This window comes from Stegodyphus dumicola, chromosome 6 (assembly GCF_044657685.1).
Source record: "Stegodyphus dumicola isolate Sdum_Otavi_A_Nest chromosome 6, ASM4465768v1".
NCBI lineage: Eukaryota > Metazoa > Arthropoda > Arachnida > Araneae > Eresidae > Stegodyphus > Stegodyphus dumicola.
In genome coordinates, this window is record NC_140773.1 from 45,602,901 (window position 1) to 45,623,302 (window position 20,402).

Below are 20,402 nucleotides of genomic sequence, written 5' to 3' on the forward strand. Positions count from 1 at the left end.
GCTCGTTCAACTTATTAATGTAAATAATTTATCCATGAATTAAGTAAATGCTAAATGAAGTAATCCATTTAGCCTTGAATTGCTAAAAATATTTTTTTCTTTTAACTCAGTTACTTATTATGAAATGCATCTTTATAATTGTATTTTAAAAATGCATGTGTATTAATAGCAATATATGCTAAAAAAAACTGGTTTTAAAGGTAGTCCGCGGTACTTTCTAATTTATAAAAATAGTCCTCATTTGAGAAAAGTTTAAGAAAGGCTGGAATAAAAGATAATGCATCATATTATGGAAAAGTTCAATATGAAGGCATACAATATTCGGCAAATATGTAGCCTATAAACTTAATTTTAGTAGAATAAATATAAAAGCGATAACATATCTTTAAACTACAATTTCATTACCGTAGTTTAGTCGAAAAAGAAATGGCTTGCTTGCTTAGATAAATGAAAAATAATTTCACGCTTTGATTTTGTCTACAAAAGAAGTGTGTAGGTGTTTTTATCATAAAAATATTTTATTTCTTTAAGTGTATGATTTTTGTTAAAATGAAATATAAACGTAAAATTCCTTCTCTTGCACTATAATTAATACGCACCAGACCTACAAGAAGACGACAATTTATTTTCCTAAAAGGACGCATTTTAGTTAATCATGATATTTCCGAGTTTAATGTCGCTAAATGCAATGTATGGCAGGTTAAACAGCAAATCATCTTGGTTCCGTGAAGCGAAAATTCTGAAAAAAAGTGCAATTAAAAAAAAATTATCGCGTTCATAAATTTTAGATGTTATGAAACACACTGAATCGTGAGTTGACGATAAAGTTGTCCTCTAAAAAGAAAGAATATTTATTCATTCATAGATAGACGTCAAAAAAGCAATAAAATGACGCAACAGGTAAATATCAACTTTCACCAGCTCATTTTATAACACCTCTTTTCACAACCTGCTGAATAGTTACATCAGCGCCCTCTCACGGACGTGACAGCAATAGCGGGAAAAAAATCCTCCGAACGCGCGCCTGTTGATTTTCACCTTCCGCTCTTGTCAGTAGCGCTAAAATGTCTGAGAAGTCGACTCTCGCGCGAGTTTCTGAGACTCCTCATGCAAAGCAAAACGGTGAATCGTTATTCAATGGTCATGGACGTAAAATACTGTCAAAATTTCGTTCTTACGACCGCGACCTAGCTCCCGAGGAGCCGGAGCCTCAACAAGTGCTCGAACTGACCCGAGTTTATAGGCAACTCCTGACTGGAATCCGTGAGGATCCCAATAGGCAAGGACTGCTGAAAACACCGGAAAGAGCGGCCAAAGCATTTCTTTTCTTTACCAAGGGATATGAGCAAACTTTAGAAGGTAAGTTTCTTAAGTAATAACTACATTGGAAGATTAATTGCTTGCTGAAACTTTCATGTTAAAAAGATGAAGATCCTCCGAATAGGATTTTGCACTTTTATGAGAAAAGGAGTGGGATCACAGGCTGAGGGCCCACAGTATCACAGAGACCTTTAATAGCAGTGTCCGTGTGAATTCATTGGATTCTATTTCTTATTATAGATACAATAATAATGAAACTGAATCCAATAAATGTTATGGAATCCATACAAAACTAATTTTAACAGGCAAGCAAAAATTTGTAGGTATATTTTTCAACGTGAAAGTAACACAAATATACGGAAGAAAATTTAAAAACTTGGGTAAATTTATCATTTTTCATATCGTTTTATATGAAAAAAATTAAACAGTCTGAATTTAACATATTTATACAAAACACTTTTGTTTTATAAGATACAATTTCTCTTTTATTTTTTTTAATTAATAATAATAATATAATTTATAATTTTTGTTTCATTTCATAATAAAAAATGATGTAAAATAAGGCAGAAAGCCTCTTCCAGAAAGTTAAGCTCTTCAAAAATCTATTTCATCACCGGTCTACGAGTATTATCTAATCTCATTATAGCAATAACGAGCCTTCACGCAAAAGACGTGATGGAAATATACTATCGCAAAATTTCTATTCATTCTTAATGACTGCAAAATTACGAATGGGAAATTTTTTACCGCAATAAGTAACTTATTTTTTGTAAAGACTATTTAAAATAATGAGGTCATAAATGAGTTTCTCTAGAATTAAATGATGCATGCTATGTAAGAAGCATTTATCAGTTTCTTAAACTTTAAAATAACGAAAATTGTTAATAATGATGTTTAGTATATAGTACATTCTTTAAATGTATCTTGTCTTTATGTAATATTCATTATGCATACATATTTATTTATTTATTTGTATATGTGTATGTGTGTGTACGTATATATAAATTATTAAACTACGTTAAAGATATACTCATGTTGTGACGAAGTTTCTCGTCCTTTACCGAGTGTCTTCGTTGTGTAATTGAAAGCATGTCCGGCTGGCAATCGGAAGGTCCGGAGCTCGAATTCCAGCTAGGGCACTGCTAATTTTTCCTATTTCTGTATTTCAAAAGCTTAACAGAATCTACAAGTGACCCCGAACTTCAAATAGGATAAATGATAATTCGGTACCTCCAGAATTAGGCCTTTGGGTCCTTCCCCTCCCCCTCAGTTACTAAGTAGGTCAATGTAAATAGTCAGTTACTAACTAGTAACAATGTAAATAATTTTCTCCTTCCTTGACGCGCGCCTTCGGGTTGTAATTGGAAGTTCATCCCGCTGGTATCGGACGATCTTGAGTTCAAATCACAGCGAGGACATCGTTTATTTTTCATATTTCTTGATCTGAAATTAGCCTAATTATTCTACATTGCGATTTGTCATTCAAAGAAAAGAATCACCACTTTCCCGCTCTTTTATGGTTTTCTTGAAGCTGTAAATTTTGGTTTGGTCTGATAAACTTTCGAGCTTTCATAATTCTTACTGTTTTGTAATAAAGTGTTATAATTTTTATTACATTTAGAAAACTATGAATATTAAATAATTGCAACAAGGTTAACTGCTGTTGTTTTTGGATCGGAAGAACATTCTCTTTTATCGAGCAAAAGACTAGTTTGCATTCCCTCAAACTTGAGTGAAGTTTTTAATTTAATTCCAATAACTAGCAATGAAAATTCACTGTATTAGCATTCGCAGTTCTAAAATTCGTAAGATACTTTATTTTCTTTAAATACCAGTCTTACTAACGATAACTTCTGTTTGAAGTCAAGCAAAAGTGTAATATTTTTAAACAAATACAATTATATTTACCACAGACTTGAAGACTTAAACTCTGACTAAAAAACTGCTAACTGGATTTAAATATAAATTTCAGATGGAGCGAAGAAAAAAAAAAAAAAAAAATGCAAGTGGCTTTTATATTACTTTAGTATTGTATTTTTTGTCTGTAAGCTACTTACAAAAAAAAAAAAAAAAAAAAAAAAAGTGAACAGAGCAAACGAGTGTGAACTGTTATCACTGTTGTGAAGAGAAATCAAATTTCCTTGGAAATCAAATAATAATCTTTTATCTGTTACATAACTAATGTTTTGCAAGCATTCCTTGACATAAGAGGAAAAATTGATGGGTTTTTTGACAGAAGTTAAACAGCTCACTATCAGATCTTGATAAAATCGCCATTCCCCCTCCCATGCCTCGAGCCAAAAGAGAAGAAAAAAAGAGTTCCTCCCCCCCTTCCCATTGAGAAACAGAACAAATGTTTAAGATTTTAAGATTATGGGTTCAGATAGTATGAGCGAAAAGTCACAAGAATGTTAGCGTAATAGTTATAATTCTTACAAATGTAATAATTAAAAGCAAATCGTATGTTAATTACAATACTAAAAAGGTTATATTATTTTCTTACTTCAAATTATTTATTATCTCATTTTAGATACTCTTTGTTGAACTGCAAATTAAAGACCCTATTTCAGAAGGGACCTAGAAAATACTATGATAAAGTAATTTTTAACTACCATCCTCGGCGGTATAATGGCTAATAAAGTCGGTTCTTATTAGATTATTAGATTCGGGTTCGAATCCTGAAAAACTTAGGGAAGTTTGTAACTATACAGGGTCTTTCTTTGCTGCATGGGAGACACTTAAAATCTGTGAAAACGAAAGTCCCTTTGAGAAAAGAGTTTAAGAAGTTTAAGTCCTATGAAACGAACGACAGGCGCGCTTTCAACATCCCCCCCACACACACACACTCACTTTTCACGAGGCAATTTAAGTGGCTATTGCACCCAAATAGAGGGATAGGTAAATTGCAGCAAATTTTAGCTAATATGTTTCTAAGCTTATGTTTTCTATACCACGGCAGAATTGATGGAAAAAGTGTATACTGGTATCCAAAATACGTAAAAGTATTGATGATGCACAAAAGCACTGATTTCTCAAAACCTGCTACATAACATTGAATAAATTATTGGCCAGGCTTGGTGCATAATATAAAATCGATAAATACGGGCTGAAAATCAAATCTAAAAGAAATAGAATTGAGCAACAGAAGACAAAGAAATTTTAGAAAAAGAGAATAGGAAATAAATTTAGAGTTTTTATGTTGACAGGGAAATAAATGATCTCACCTAATTCATGCACTTACATCACAACGCAACTTCACACTTAGGTTGCTAATTTCACTTTGGGAGTGAACATTCGATTGTTCTGCGAACATGATCTTCATGGGAGTAATATATCTAAGTAGAGAATTTCGCAGTACAGTTAAAAGGTTTTTCTCCCGCCTTCTTAGCGTGTCTTCGTGGTGTAGTGGTCAGCACGCTCGGTGCGTATTCGAGAGGTCCGTGGTTCGAGTTCCGGCGAGGGCATTGCTTATTTTTCACGTCTCTCAGCATAAAAAAACTTAATGTCTCTACACAGTAGCTATTTCAGTGGTATCCTTAATTATCTTGTGTGAGGTTCTAGTTAAGAGATTTGGCTAGCCAATTGATTCACCCATTGCCTTCAAGAAATTCATCCATCAGGTCTGCTTGATGTAGGAAGCGCATCGTCCATAAAAAGAAATTCAAATTCACATGTCACTTGTAAAAGGCTTTGCGTAATGTAACAAGACTTCATTTTATATCGTGGGCCAGTGGTTGGCAAACTCATTCATCAAAAGAGCCAAAGATAACCATTGAGTATCTTTGGCTAGTATCGTTCTCTACAACGATTAAGATTTCTTTTAAGAGCCAAATTTCTTTTCAAGAATCATATTTAATTTAAGATCTTGATTTGAGTCGATTTAAACTAACTACTAACATTAAATAAAACCAGATATCTCAATAATAATTATTTTATTTTTCTGACCAAAAACGTTACATCAAAATAAAAATATGAGAAAATATGCATTTAATCTGAACAATGGCATTGCATTTGTCAGGATTACATGTCACTGTTTTTAATTTCAAGCAGGATTCTATGTTCTTATCGATAAGGCGATTTCTCAATTTATTTTTGATAAGATTTATGCTTGAAAAAGACTGTTCGCATGAGTACACATATTATTATATCTTCCTTCTCTAAGTCTTCCAAAGCAGACCATTTATGCTGTGAATTAAGATCACATTAAAGTTTCACCAATTTATCCATATGAGAATTAAGGCCTTTCTAATTTGAAGCTCCGTAAATTTTTCTTTTTTAACTCCAGTAACTGCCTTTCACTGCCTTTCAAAAGCGCTAAAGTCAGTATTAAAGGAAGAAATATTCAATTATGTTACGTAGCACTGATAGTTTTTTTTTTTTTTTTTTTTAAACAAAGGCTTCACTTCACTATGCTATTTCCAAACTTCTGAAACCTCCGTAGAAAAGCTTTTCTCATATTTAAAACAGTTGTTTTGAAACAGTGTCAATTATCGAATTATTTTTTGGCGATGTTTCATCAAACGTGGAAAAGAAATCAGTGTTTCTCTTTCAAAATCTTGAACTAAAATGGCTAATTTGTTTTCGAATAAAATGACTTCTTCCAACATAAAAAATGATTGTTTCCTTCCTTTCGCTTGTATTTTACGATTAAGATTACTTGGATGAGAGGTAACATATCCATGAATTAAATTTTTGGATCCACTTGACCGCCTATTAATTCAAGATAGTGAACATTCCTCTCAAGGAGGAATGTTTTAATTTCTAATAATAACAAAGCAAAAAAGTTTTCAAACATTTCGTCTTGAAAGCCAACGCATGCAGCAGAAGATCTGCACGTTCAACTCTACATTTCAGCTAAAAATTCTTTAAATGGCGATGATAAATAGCTTTAGCTACGATTGTGTTAACAATCTAGATCTCCTATTTCATAATATCGCAAATTTCTTCTAGAAATGTCTGCGCATAAAGCGCTTTGATGAAAGACGCAATGATAAACAAGTATCTTTCGATTAATTTAATAGAAACGAAACCTTTTCTTCCCGGTCATACGTTTTACCCCATCTGTTGAAATTGAAACAATTCTATCTAGTAGGAATATGATACTTCTCTGTAGTTTCAATTAGAGCATCTGCAATATCCTTGCCAAATTTTTTACCTTTCAGTGGCAGAAATCCCAAAAGTAGTTCTTTAGGATCAGTAGATGAAGTGAATCGAACAAAAAGTGAAACTTGCGTTGTGTCAATGTCCCGATATTTGTCAACAGCTGTTGAGAAAGCTAAAACTAATTTAAGATCTTTGCTGATTGGTTACATTTGAAGACATCTTGACTTTTCTATCTTTTACTGATTTAACAGACAATGGTAACTAGTGAAATTTTTAAACAGCTCTTCGGATGAATTTACAAAACAACTTTTAATGTATTCACCATCTGTGTATAGTTTATCTCTCTTCACTAACAATACAGCTTGTACTCAACAGCTTTCTTCATCGCATCACCAGCGGGAGTTTTATTTTTAAACTATGCGTGTTTAATCGTAAAGTATTTCTAAAATTTAATTTCTTATTACGTGACAGTGTTTTTTGACAAATAGGAAGGTCTGAGTTTTGTATAAATGCTGACGATTCGATCCACTGAACTTTAAATTCACGATTTTCGTCTTCCATTTTTCTTTGAAGTCATATTAAATAAATGGCATCTAAAAATATGTTTCGTCTTATAACAATAAAAATAGCAAAATAAAGTTATAACAGTGTATTAAGTAGATGCCAAAAATACCTGCGAGATCTGCAGCTGGTTGAAAGACACAAGTAGCTTAATGCGCCGAGTTGTACCGTGGCCTTCGAGATAACACGGTTACTCAAAGGCCACGGTTGTACTCTTGCCTTTCGAGTGAGACTATTCGGCACGCCAGCCTCGTTCGTCACTATGGTCAATATTATGGAATTGGTGATCAAGATAGTCAACACAACTGGTAGTAAAGCTGGCTCGCTCTCGCTCAACCAGCACTTCCTAGACTTAACTCGTGTATCTAGGGGGTGCTGGCTCTTACGTTAGTTTGCATGTACCTCTTCTGCGCTTACATACCCCGGGCTCGCCTGCGCTAAGTCAACCACACCGACACTCAGCATTTTTGATGCGGAAAAACTTTTATATTATAAGATAAACGGAAGATCTTTTGCATCGTTCACTAGCAACAATGTACACTATTTTTCGAAACATTATTTGTAATGAAATAAGTTTTTATTCTTCATTAAAACAAAACATTTATGTCATATGTTAAAAACTATTTTAGTTTTAAAGCCTGGAATGTTAATTCTGATTTTATTCAAACGATAATGCATTTTTCAATATTTTGAGGCTTTTATATTTATTTTTGTCTTAAAAAAAGAAATGCAGAAACAGATGCTGGAGTTTTTAAACCTGAAATAATTAATTTTTGAGTTTCAATTATTTTATCTAATAAATAAATCAATTATTTTTTATTTTTACATAATTTTCTCAATTCTCACCTATTCATTAATAAGGAAAAAATTGAAATATGTATATGCTTTTTATTTTTTAATTTTAATTTATGAGCGGAACGCAAAGTACGGGTCTTCTGTCATACAGCCTTATCTTATAAAGCTTTGGACAACTGTAGATCGCGAAACATTGGTTCCATTGGCAACATAAGCTCACGTGAGAGCTGTGAGGCTTATCTTAACAGCATACAACGACCATTCGCATTGGGAATCACACGAGCCTACCGTACCACCTCCACCGATGCCATTAACGTACTTGCTGGTCTCCTTCCCCTGCACATCCGGGTTGAGGAGGAGGCAGCACGCCAACACATTTTGCAACTTAAGAAGGCAGTTACTTTTGACGATGAAACACACTACCCGGATGAGTACGAAACAAACTTCTGCCCTCTTGACGTCCACCCGGCAGAGAAAGACAAAGGGATACTTATCTCAATTAATCCCACTGCAACTCATCACTCAAGGGAAATGACCATCTATACAGACGGGTCTAGATTGGACGAAAGAGTGGGATGCGCCTATGTCGCCACGAAACAAGACAACGCAATCGAGAAATGGAAGGGACAGTTAAGACAACATAACAGTGTCTTTCAAAGAGAAGCAGTGGCAATTGCACAAGCAATTCGCTACCTGCACTCGCACCAGCATAGCCATGTCACCATTAAAACGGACAGCTTATCATCGTTATATGCCATTTGGAATGCAGATCATCCCTCGGAGATTATACAGGGAATCCAGAGAGATCTTAGAAGTAACCCCCAGTACCGCACAAAATTAGAGTGGATAAAGGCTCATGTTGGCCACTATGGCAATGAACTTGCCGACAAACTCACCAAAGAGGCAACAACTGACCCGCCTGATGCACCAATTATCATCCCATGGCCGCATTCGTATTTAAAGAGGACACTACGCCTAAGGGCTACTGGCATGTGGCAGAACGAATGGGACCAAAGCACCACAGGGAGAAGAACCCACTACTTCATCGGCTATGTGGACACTAGCTGAAATGTAGCGAACGCACAGTTGGTAAGGTTCATTTCCGGGCATGGGCCCTACCCGGAATATTTCTTCAAGCGTGGCATAAGTAACACAAGTCAATGTGCATGCGGCGACTCAGGCTCACCAGAGCACTATCTAATGTCATGCCCATTAACAGAAGGACTGCATATCAATCTCCCTGAAACAAATCGCCAGCCGTTCTGTAAATATATGATAAAACAGCGGCACTTTATTAAAAAGCTGGTACAGTTGATGGACAGACTGTCCGACTTAGATACAGACTTGTGTCAGCCATAGAACAACCCAGCATGTAAAAACAACTTAAGCATTTTAAAAAGGACATGTATTGCAATGTAGGAAAACTGTCATTCAAGTGAATTGTAAGAAACTATAATGTAGACTAGAAACTCACAGTATAAAGACTGCCTGTATTCATACCTGGAAAGTCAGTTGCATTTAACAATGTGCATGTACTGTGTAAATAAATTTCGGCAAATTATACCGTAAGACCATATATAATGAACCGATATATAATGTAGGCATAACGAATGTATGAAAGTGCATATATCTGTAAGCAAAGTAATGTAAGGGAGTGTAATATATGTAAATATTTTTGTGTATCAGTAAGCTATGTATAAGTAAGTTATGCAATTTAAAGTAATGCAATATAAATGCAGAAATGTCTTATAAAAATGCATGGGTAACATATATGTTTTGTATTATGAATAAGGGATATAGGATGTCTAACGCAAAGCAATGTATGTATTGGAATGCCTATTTCCTGTACTGGAAAATTATGCAATAAGTACCCAAATAACATGTAATGTAAGTAACCTGTAAGACTATTATGTTTGTAAATATTTGTATCTAAAAAATTAATCAGAATGTATCTGCATGTATCTATATGCAACTGCAAGTATATGTAACCTAAGGTTAAGCAGTGTAGGTAAAATTAAGTAATATGTGAAGCAGGCATGCCTGACTATGTATGTATATAAAAATAATGTAACGCAAGGCACATGTAATATTGGCATATGTAACTGTACATGCAAACTGTATTTATATGCAATCTACAAGTAATGTAGGTATATTTATTGAAATGTACAGCTAAAAACTGTAACTGTACACAAAAGTAATCCAACGCAATGTAAGATTAATGTAATTCAGGTAATGCATATGCATTGTATGCCGGAAATGAGAGACAAAGTCAGTATGTAACTCTGTAAATCACGTTATCCATAGAATATGTTAACCAGCAAACAAGAATGTAATACTAAATATTAATAGCCCTTGTGTGGCCATGTAATTGCTCTTTTGAAAGACTCAAGGTTCAACTCTAGATGTTGGTGGACGTGGCGCTACACCAATTAACCGACGGTAAAGGGGTGGTGCCCACGTCCCCCGTCGCATGTCGCATGTAGAACTCCTGTGTCGCCGCCCTGAAAGTGCCAAATAATGATCCTCATTTGTTGTTGTGGATCTTGGTCGACCTTGTCCGGGTATTCTCGATATGGACCTAGTGTCTTGAAACTATATCCACAATACCGATGGCAGTGGTCGTTACATTGAGTTCTGTAGCCACCTGCGATTGTGACTGGCCTGCCTCTAATCTACCGACAATTCTCCGTCTCATTCCGTCATCCATACGTTTGTGGCTGTTTATTTTACCTGAATCTTTATAAAATTTACCCAACTGTTTCGAGAAACACTGTGAATGTCGAGAAGAAGTACGAGCACACAAGTCGCCGAAAAGTCCTCGTCCGCTTATATACCCTCTACAATCATAGCTCACCACACACGTACGTGTACACTCACTTACGTATTCGACTTATATCTGCATAATTCTTCGGCGGCATAATTGGTATCTTTGGTTCAATACTTTTCATGAAAATAGACATAATTTTCAAATTCTCTTACCTTTGCTCGCAAATTTATACCTCTTATATATTGCGTGGCCTGTTATGACCATTAGACTAACTTGCTTGGTTGGGTGGGTTGGGATGCGCCCATTTCTGGTACCTCCTATATATTTGAAAAGTGAAAAAAATATCAATTTCAATTTTATAAAAATGTTTAATGTTTTTTATTAGATATATTATAAATTAAATGCATTTTTATTTAACTCAATCAGATTAAAAAGTAAAAAAATAATAAAATTCATAACTGCATCTGTTGCTTTCAAATAGCTTAGTTTGTTAATCAATAACAAACCGATTCGATTTAATAGATAAATATCTTACATTTTGCCCACAGATTTGAATGAAAGTTGAAAAAACGCGAAATCATAGTTCGAGACTAATATGCCCTTTGGGCTAAAAATTCTCAGAAATAATTCTAGTACTTTCACTATAGCAGTGGAAAAATATCAACCCGGAACTAATTGTTGGTTTACGACATCGAATTCAAAAGCCAAATCCGTGGCAAATGGCTCAGTGAAATAGAATTTACGCAGAAAATATATGAAAGGAAGTAATGAAATATAGTAAATGTTATTCGGGAAAACCCGTGAAATCTTCAGCAGATTAAACTTAATGAGGTCAAAGAATTATCATTAAAATTTTGTTAAAAAATCAATAATACAGAAACAGAGTTCTGCCTGATGTAAATGTTATTATACGCAAAATACCGTTTCGTTAATTCTGCGTTTTAAAACTTCTGGTCAGATATATAAGAAAGCCTTATATAGGTCAGATATATAAGGGTGTTTTTCTTAATAAAATTATATTTCATACAGAAGATGATACTCGCAGTATAACAAATGATACATACAATTGGATAAAAAAGAAAAGGTAGAAGTAGTAAGGTTAATAATTTTCAGTACCCTCTGTTCCTTAATTTTAAATGTAGTACTAAATTCTAAAATTGCATTATATTTCAAACTTCAACATTCAAGCTCTTAAATTGAACATGTTTTCAAATTTACGAATTTTGCAAAGGGCAAGGGTTTAGCCAAAATATCTGAAACATTTTTTTGAAGTTGGTACGTAATCCGCTTTTATTACTCCTTTATCTTTCAAACCTTTAATGAAATGGTACCGGGTATCAATATGCTTTGATTTCTTACTATTTTCATAACTTTTTAAATGAATTGACCCCTAGTTTTCTAAATTTAAATCACAACACAAAGGCTTTTCATGTTATATCAGCTGCCGTACTAGCTAAGGTAACAATTTCAAGTGAAGCTACAGATGCAGAAATATATTCTACTTCACTAAAAGATGTGGCAACATAGTTCTATTTGCTTGAAAATATCTGTAATATATTTCCATAGTAAAGCATTACACACCCTTAACACCTTTGTAAACGCGCTTGAACACCTTTGTAAACGCGCTTGAAGCTCTTGTCGATTTATTACCAACCCAATCTGAGTTTGTAAATGCTTCAATTCATTGTTTTGCTTTTGAGTTATGCGAGATACGTACGTACATACGTTCGTACAGACGCCACGAAAAATTCTCTTCAGAATTAATTTTAATGCAGTTTTTTATATATATATATATATATATATATATATATATATATATTTTGTAGGAAAAGAGTCTTTTATTCTACCTTACGTACAGATATCACGCAAAAACATCGTTAAATTGCATTCGAAAGCGGTCAAAATGGATATTTTCGTTGAAATATGCTGCCTGAAACTTTTTGTGATTACAATACTTCCTTTTTACTTCGTACAAGGAAGTAAAAACACAAATCACTGTTTTTAAAACCTATTGTAATCAAATAAACTACTGCAATTACATTGGGAAATTTAATTGAATGCTATGTTCTGGTACCAATTTTCTCTTCCTTGAATCTTTCATATCCGTAACGATACTAGAGATACTAGAATATTCGTGAGCATCCATGCCATCGTGGCGTGATTCTTGATTCAGTTCCTCTCAATATTTTATAAATTAATTAAATTTTATTTACAGATCTTTACACATATAGAAAAGCATTTCGCAATGCACAAATTTCTCATCTCTTAAAGTTTATGATATTTATTCTTCAGTGAGTCTCAGACTGGAAATTTCTTTTCATAGAGCCTCCAAAGCACGATGTTCGTTGTCTCGGAGCGAAACATCTATTCACTTCCTTCCACTTCTTTCTCTTTGTCCTGTTGGCAGATTCTATACTTGTAAATTCAGCAGATGTGCACACATGCTATTAACAGCACTATTTAAAAGTGCAAAGACTTTGAATAAATGTTTTTAACGAATTGTTTTTTGCTAATGTAACTGCTGAAGAATCTATCTATATAGTATATATATATATAAAAGTATCAAGACAACATGAATATATAGTGGTCAAGAATTTTGCGCATTGAGCTGCAAAAAAATTTTTTTTATTTTATAAGTAAGAGAAATGTTAAAAAGTTAATGCTAAAAAATACATTTGACACTATATATTTCCTTAGCAAAATTGTAAAATCATGTAACAACTAGAAACAATATTAAGGTAGTAAAAGCTATCTCGTAAAAACTAAATGTTAAAATTAAAAATCGAGATGACTTCAAAATCTAAAAGGGTGAGAAAAAGTTAAGAAATTTTAACGCACAAAAAATTTTAAAAAGGAACTCTTGTAAAAATTATATACATTTCAAATACACAGTAAATATGTATGTACAAAAAATTGCAATAAATGGTAAATAGCTCAATTCGAGGTTTGAGCCGGATTTATCAAGAGAAAAGCAGCTCAAAACTCAAAACAAGTTAATACCTACAGCGCGTTTCGCCAAACGATAATAACTGAAACTATAAAATTTCTTAGTTTTTTCTCACCCTTTTTTACTTCCTTGTACGAAGTAAAAAGGAAGTATTGGAATAGCGAAAAGTTTCAGGCAGCATATTTCAACGAAAATATCCATTTTGACTGCTATCGAATCCAATTTAACGATGTTTTTCCGTGATATCTGTACGTAAGAACAGAATAAAAGTTGAAATTTTGTATATAGGACTGCTATAACATGTAGATGTCCACCTCGTATTTTGTTTGCAATCGGCCGCGCCAAACTATGTATATATAATTATATATATATCCACTTTGTTACCCGGTTCAGTGATCTCAGTTTCTTTACTTTTATACGTTTGTAAATAGTCTTAGTTTTTTCTCACCCATTTTTACTTCCTTGTACGAAGTAAAAAGGAAGTATTGTAATCGCGAAAAGTTTCAGGCAGCATATTTCATCGAAAATATCCATTTTGACCGCTATCGAATCCAATTTAACGATGTTTTTTCGTGATATCTGTACGTAAGGACAGAATAAAATACTCTTTTCCTCCAAAAAAAATTATAAAACTGCTTTAAAATTAATTCTGAAGATAATTTTTCGTGGCGTCTGTACGAACGTATGTACGTACGTGCGTACGTACGTATCTCGCATAACTCAAAAAGAGTAGCCTCAGAACGTTGAAATTTTGTATATAGGACTGCTATAATATGTAGATGTGCACCTCCTATTTTGGTTGCAATCGACCGCACCAAACGTATATAAATATATTTATATAGAAATTGTAGTAAGCTCGCCTAAAAGTTACCAGGAGCTGTTGCTCCAAAAAGTTCAACACGTTTTAAAAAAATTAATACATATGAAAATCAAACCATTTAACATGTAAAACATTAAAAAACAAAATCAGATAAAAAAAAGATAAAAAATTAAGCGGAAAATGGTAAATTAGCCTAACTCGACTTCCAAACTGGCTTTTCAAGGGAAATTTTATTTGTTTGAACGTCGAATCAAGCTAACCCCATTACGCGTTTCGCCGAAACAGACAATTGAAACATTTTCGCTACCAATTTTTTTAATTTAGACAAAGTGTTAATGGTGCATCGGCTCCAGAAAAGAATCTGATTAATTTGAAAATTTGTGTTTTTCGCCTTTTGGATTAGCTTTGTAAGCGAAGACTTCTCACGGTAAGTCTCCTTTGATAATTTATTAAAATGGAACAGAAGACACTAATTAAGAATCGAGCACATATACGTGCTTCTGTAACTCAAATTATTAAAAATGTAGATGAGTATTTAAAAGAAGAAAAACAAGAAGAGTTAGAAAATTGTTTGGAATTGTTAAATAGTAAAGAAACTGAACTACATGATTTAAATGAAAAAATACAAAATTTGATTGAAGATGAATCAAAATTAGATTCAGATATTAACACTTCTATGGAATATAACGATAAAATAATAATAGCGAAGTCTAAAATCAACCGTTATTTAAGGAAATACAATACTCAAAATATCAGCACGGATTTAAATAATTCATCTACAGAAGTTGAAACCAAAAGACAGATTGAAGGCAATGTGAAATTGCCCAAACTGTTAATTCGCAAATTTTCCGGAGATTATAACGATTGGATGAATTTTTGGAATTCATTCAAGGTCACTATTCATGACAATGTTACACTTTCGAAGACAGAAAAATTTAATTATTTGAGAACTTATTTATGTGGAAACGCAGCATCAGCCTTAGAAGGTCTCTCAATCTCAGAGGCTAATTATGACTCTGCTATAGACATTCTTAAAAATAGATTCGGTCAAAGTGACCTTATTATCAATACACACATTTCTAATCTCTTAAATTTAAATCCCGTTCAAAGTTCAAGTGAAGTGGCAAAATTGCGAAAACTTTATGATACAATTAACGTTCAAGTCAGAAGCCTTTTAGCATTCGGTGTGAAACCAGAAACATATTCCAACATGTTTATTCCAATTTTGATGAAAATTGTCCCGAACGATATAACTTTAGAATTTCATCGTACAAATACTGAAAATCCTTCAACCTATGATTTAAACAAATTTCTAGACTTTCTCCGATTAGAAATAGAATCGCGAGAAAAGATTAATTCGTTATCCTTTCCACGCAAGTCAAACCCGGAAATGAAAGGTATTAACAGATATCCATCGACGCCGAAACATAAACAAACTGTCACCACACATGAATTTATGGCAGCCGCGTCATCAAATGGAAACTGCATTTTTTGTTTTCAAAACCATGACTCAGAGTCCTGTTTATGCCTTACAGTTAATGAGAAGAGAGATATTTTGAAAAAACAAGCGCGTTGTTTTCTTTGTTTGGCCTCTAAACACAAAATCTCACAGTGCCGGCAACGCCAAACTAAAGTTTGTAAAATTTGCAAAGGTAAACATTCAGAAGCCATATGTTTTAAATCCAGTTGGATAGTTAAAAATACACCAAGTGGTATAAAGGATAGTATATTAATTTCGAAAAATGATACACAAACTAAGGAACAGAAAGAAGAAATTGTTTCGGCCGTTTCACATAATGCAAATAATACAATTCTTTTACAGACTTGCATGATAAAAGTTAAAACAGCTAAGGAAAAGGTGTTTGCCAGACTTCTCTTGGATAGTGGAAGTATGAAAAGTTTTTGTGCTCGCGAGTTAGCGGACAGGTTAAACCTCGAAGTCATAAGTAAAGAAAAATTGACTGTCTACACTTTTGGGAATACTTCTCCCATCCAAAGAAATTATGACGTAGTTAAATTAACTTTAGAACATAGAAGTTCTCCCGATTCTAGAATAGAACTTGAATTATTAGTAACTGATCATATATCAGGTACAGATATTCCTCCTCCTAAATCAGAAGAAATTAGGCAAAACAGACAATTAAAAAATTTGCTGCTCGCAGATTTTCCCGACTGTAAAAAACCCATTGCCGTTCTAATTGGTGCAGATTATTATTACAACATAGTAATGGGACACGTTAAATGCTTAAGCAAAAATCTTGTTGCAGTGGAAACTATTTTCGGCTGGTGCCTACATGGACGAAAAGGTGATGAGGATGTCTCTTTAGCTTTCAATGTAGTTGTAGGGGAAGATTTGATTTCCAAACAAATAACAAAATTTTGGGACTTGGAAAACTCAGGACTTATTGATGAGAGAGAAAACTTCAATTCAACTGAAAATGAAGTCGTCGAATATTTCGAATCAAATATAACATATGAAAATTCTCGCTATAAAGTTAGATTGCCTTGGAAACATGACACATCAAATCTAAATAATAATAGGGAAATCGCAGAACAAAGATTTCATCGACTTAGAATACGATTTAAAAAAGATCCTAATCTATTTTCCGAGTACAGGAATGTATTAAGAGATCAGTTAAAACAAAATATTATCGAACCAGTTTCAGAAATTTCAAATGAAGAGGATGTCGTGTTTTACTTGCCACATAGGGAAGTTATACGCGAGGATCGAGCTACAAGTAAATTACGTATTGTTTATGATGCATCATCGCATGCCCCAGGATCCATTTCTTTAAATGACTGTCTACATGTTGAGCCAAATTTATACCCTGAAATATTCGAAATATTGTTAAGATTTCGGTATAATCTAATAGCCTTCACCGCAGATATAAAACAAGCCTTTTTACAGATTCTCATACATGAAAAAGATCGAGACGCAACCATGTTTCTGTTTTCCGACTTCCCTAATGATGAAACCATTTCTCCTGACATATATAGGTTCACTAGAGTTTTATTCGGAGTAAATAGTAGTCCATTTCTATTAGCCGCTACCATTAAACATCATCTGAAAAAATATAATAAACTTTATCCTACAACGGTTAACTTTTTGAATGAGAACGTATATGTAGATGATGTGATTGGAAGCCAACCAACGATCAATGAAGCATTAACTACGAGTCTAGAATCGGTCCAAATATTTAAGGAAGCAAGCATGCAGCTTCACAAATGGCATAGTAACTCGAGACAATTACATGAATTGTGGGTAAAAAAGGGTATCGTTCCAGATGAAAATCCTGAAGATTTTAATAGAGAAAATTTCCCATTTAAAGTCTTTAGGTATGGCATGGGATAATTCAAAGGACTTGCTGTATTTTGATGTTCGGAACTTATTGTCTTTCACATCTAAACCAATAGAAACAAAACGATTTCTTCTACAAGTGTTGGGTCGGATATTCGATCCGATTGGAATTTTAGGACCTTTCACTGTTAGAATAAAGTGCTTAATACAGAAGATTTGGTTGTCACAAATAGATTGGAATGAACCGTTACCTGAAGATTTGTCCTCTGAATGGAGAAAGTGGTGTGAAGAGCTACCTCAAATGGCTGAATTCTCCATCTCTCGTTACCTTTTCATGCACTCGAACATTAATGTCGAAAATCTCGAACTGCATTGCTTTTCAGATGCAAGCGTCAAAGCCTATGGTACAGTCGCATATTTACGTTTCACGACAGAAAATAAAGAAATCAAAACGGCCTTTGTCTCTTCTAAAAATAGGGTAGCCCCACTAAAATCCCTTACTTTACCGAGGTTAGAATTAATGGGGGCATTGTTATCAGTTAAGTTAGTCAGCAATATTCTGAAAGCACTGAAATTGAGAATTCCGTGCTATTTTTGGACAGACTCAACAATTACTTATTTTTGGATCCAGAAACAACCTGAAGCCTTCAAACCCTTTGTCAGGAATCGTGTCGAAGAAATACAAAAATAGAGTTCACCTCAAGATTGGCATTATTGCCCAGGTGTCGACAACCCTGCCGATCTCGTATCTCGGGGAACGAAGATTTCCAAGTTAATAAATGAGGCCATTTAAACGCAAGGTCCCCAATGGCTTCAACTCCCTCACGAACTTTGGCCAAGATTAGATATTAAAAAAACAATAGATGAAAACAAGCTGGAATACCGAAAGAGATCCGGTGATATACATCAACTTGAATGTACAATCGAAAAAAGTGCAGATGATCTTTTCGACATATCAAAACATAGCAAATTAGAGAAGGTGTTAAGAGTCACTGCTTGCACAACACGTTTCATTAGAAAATTAAGAAAAACTAGCGACATTCAAGGAACTCTCACAGCTGAAGAGTTACAAGAAGCAGAAAATTTCTGGATAAGATCAGAGTAAAAGAAGTTTTTTGCCGAAGAATATAAATCCCTCAAAGAAGGTAATTCAGTTGGAAAAAATTCTCCTTTGTATAATTTTCTTCCTTACATTGATGAAAAGGAAATCATGAGGTTGAGAGGAAGACTGGAATTTTCTGACTTCTCACTAGATAAACATCCAATAATCTTACCTAAAAATTCTCGACTAACGATTCTGATTGTATGCAAAGAACATGAGAAGATAATGCATGGAGGAATTGCTGCGACTTTAGCTAAAGTCAGATCATGCTTCTGGATTCCTAAAGGACGACAGTTAGTCAAAAAAGCATTAAAAGGTTGTATAATTTGCCAAAAATATTTAGCTAAACCATCAGACCAGATGACAGCACCCTTACCAAAGGATAGAATCCAAGAATCGCCTCCATTTGCAGTCTGTGGAATTGATTTCGCCGGACCAGTTCACGTAAAGAATTCTAAAGACATTCGAAAATCCTATATTGTTTTGTTCGTTTGTGCAGTAACCCGAGCTGTACACTTAGAACTTGTATCAGATATGTCAACAGAATCCTTTTTACTTGCATTTCGCAGATTTCTGAGCAGAAGAGGAAACTGCGTAATCATCTACTCTGACAACGCCAAGACCTTTAAGAGGACAAAGAAAGAACTTGAGAATTTTTCAAAAGTTTTAAAAGATGACAAATTAAAGAATTTCATTGCCAAAGAAAGAATCCATTGGAAATTTATAATCGAACGAGCCCCATGGTGGGGAGGGTTTTATGAGAGACTTTTTAGATCTGTTAAAGAATGTTTAAAAAAATCGTAGGAAAAGCATTGTTGACTTTCGAAGAAATGTCTACACTACTTGTCGAAGTGGAGTCAGTTCTTAATTCACGACCTCCAAGTTACGTTTACAACGGCAATGACGAGCCGCAACCGTTGACTCCAATGCACTTCTTAAGCATTGGACAAACTGATTTGAAGTATCCTTTGATCTTTGCTAGAATCATCGGTAGCGAAACGACAAGAGAAACACTGTTAAAAAGAAAGCGTTATCAAGAATTGCTGTCAAAACAGTTGTGGTGGAAATGGAAGCAACAATATTTATTAGATCTTAGAACTGCCCATTTCTTGAAGAATCCGCAACTTCAACCAGAACTAAAAGTAGGAGATGTTGTTTTAGTCGAAGGAGATAATAAAAACAAACTCTTATGGAAACTTGGTAGAATCATGAAAATTATTCCTGGACGTGATGGTAAAGTCCGATCATTCGAATTAAAAACTGGTAATGGGACTTTAAAACGTACTGTTCAACATCTATATCCTCTTGAACTTTAGATATTTTGAACTTTAACGATTTAGTTATGCTTTTTTCTTTTTTTGTCTATTAATGATTAAATTGAATATCCTTAGTTAAGTTTGTTCAGTTAAGTGGAAAATATTTTAAAATTTAGTTCATTTATTATTTATAACATTTATTATTTGATACCTGTATTGGAATTGAAGTGTTTGACTAATTAGTATTTTTTAATATTTTTATAGAATAGTGATTTATGTACTTGATTGTATGTATAACTGAGTTAGATAAACTCTTGTCAGAGTTCAGGTGGGGAGTGTGTTAAGGAATATTCTTTGATATCGCCAAGAGATGGCGTTAGGAGTCCATCTATTGGCTTACTTGACCTTTCCCCTTCTGAACACGTGACTTGAA

General features: G+C 33.8%; 1 protein-coding gene across 2 annotated transcripts in view; it reads left to right on the plus strand.

Annotated features, from left to right (window-relative positions):
- The first annotated feature begins 986 nt into the window (after positions 1-986).
- The window catches only part of Pu (GTP cyclohydrolase punch), a 125,461-nt gene continuing 106,045 nt past the window's right edge, over positions 987-20,402 (plus strand). Inside the window, exon 1 of one of the 2 annotated variants that reach the window (XM_085818273.1) lies at positions 987-1,359. In XM_085818273.1, the coding sequence (XP_085674399.1) occupies positions 1,065-1,359 (295 nt within the window). In that variant the 5' untranslated portion in view covers positions 987-1,064. The remainder of the gene's footprint in view (positions 1,360-20,402) is intronic. The other variant, XM_035353541.2, reaches the window with a different exon arrangement.